The sequence below is a fragment of the Cyprinodon variegatus genome, unplaced genomic scaffold, assembly GCF_000732505.1.
Source record: "Cyprinodon variegatus isolate N-32 unplaced genomic scaffold, C_variegatus-1.0 Scaffold1522, whole genome shotgun sequence".
Classification (NCBI taxonomy): domain Eukaryota; kingdom Metazoa; phylum Chordata; class Actinopteri; order Cyprinodontiformes; family Cyprinodontidae; genus Cyprinodon; species Cyprinodon variegatus.
In genome coordinates this window covers 52241-53453 of record NW_015151975.1, presented here as the reverse complement: position 1 = coordinate 53453, position 1213 = coordinate 52241, and the positions used below count along the sequence as shown (strand labels likewise).

Here is a 1213-nt window from a genome sequence, read left to right as displayed (position 1 = left end):
TTCATTGTTTTTGATTCTTAACTACTGTGTTCTACTCTGAAGGCTGCTGTGTGTGATGGAGCCCCCCCCCCCGGGTGAATGGGGCGGGGCCGGTCCTACCTGGGTCAGGAAGCGGTCAGAGGCGTTGTTGTGGCGTGCCAGGACGGCCGCAGACGGCGGGCTGCTGTACTCAAACTGCGGGTCGTAGCTGAAGCCTGACTTGAAGAACTTTTCCTTCTCTTTGTCCACGTTAGACGGCTTGATGGCCGACAGGATGCAGAACCTCCTGCCGTTTTCTGCCTCCCGTGGCATCGGCGCCCTGTGGGGGGGTGGCGGCGCAGGGCGATGGCCGTCATGGATGCAGGTCTTCCTGAGCTGTGGGACGGTGCGGAGGCTCAGCCCCAGCTTGCTGCCCGTCACCATGAGGGTCGGGGTGGGAAGATCACTTGACACCCAGTGGGTCTGGACGGGTTTCTCCGCACCATCCGGGACCCGGTTCTTCTTCTGAGCCGGGCTCAGGCGGTTTCTTCTGCCCGACGAGGAACCGCCCCTCCCAGACGTTTGGGGCCTCCTGCACGCGGACCGCTTCTTCCTCTTCTTCTTCTCCTCCTCGGCTCGCAGCAGGACGTTGTAGCTGCTGGAGCCAGCGTCCCGGAAGCCCCTGAGGACAGAGGAGGAGATCTTTTGGAGGCACACCTGGCTCGGACTCACCACCCTGTCAGCAGAACTAAAGATAGACTTCTTAGAGAAATCCACCTCTGGCCAGTGAAGTTGTTCTGAAAGAGGAAGGAGGTCAGAGGAGAGGCGTCAGAGCAGATGGAGGAAGATCTGATGTGATTCACAGCTGAAAACATCCTGATTCTCCTCGCAGATGTCGGCCATCATGATCTACTGACTCCCACTGAAGGAGACGCTAAATCACAATCACTAACTTTACTGAACAGAGATCTGATAAACCTGCTGGATGGCGGTGTTCTGTCAGATGAGCGTACCCAGACTGACTATGGGTATGCTGGTCTGACAGAGCAGCAGCAGCAGAGACGATCAGAGAGGGAACCAGATCAACAACCTTTGATTGATTGATTGACTTTATTGATCTGACAGTGGAGGAATGCACTCAATCCACCAGCTCAAAAAGTCAAAGGAACAGAAAGGAGGATGGGATATATACGGTGCGCCCACATATGATGGCTTTTTTATAGCAGGATTATTATACAGGGTTATTGCACAGAGT

General features: G+C 55.2%; 1 protein-coding gene across 1 annotated transcript in view; it reads right to left on the bottom strand.

Moving 5' to 3' along the window:
• The window catches only part of kiaa0895 (KIAA0895 ortholog), a gene marked incomplete at its 5' end in the record, with an annotated part of 6447 nt that extends 5688 nt beyond the window's left edge, over nucleotides 1–759 (bottom strand). The window contains one exon of the mRNA XM_015403566.1: nucleotides 100–759. Coding sequence (XP_015259052.1) covers nucleotides 100–759 — 660 coding nt within the window. The remainder of the gene's footprint in view (nucleotides 1–99) is intronic.
• Between the last annotated feature and the right edge of the window lie 454 nt (nucleotides 760–1213).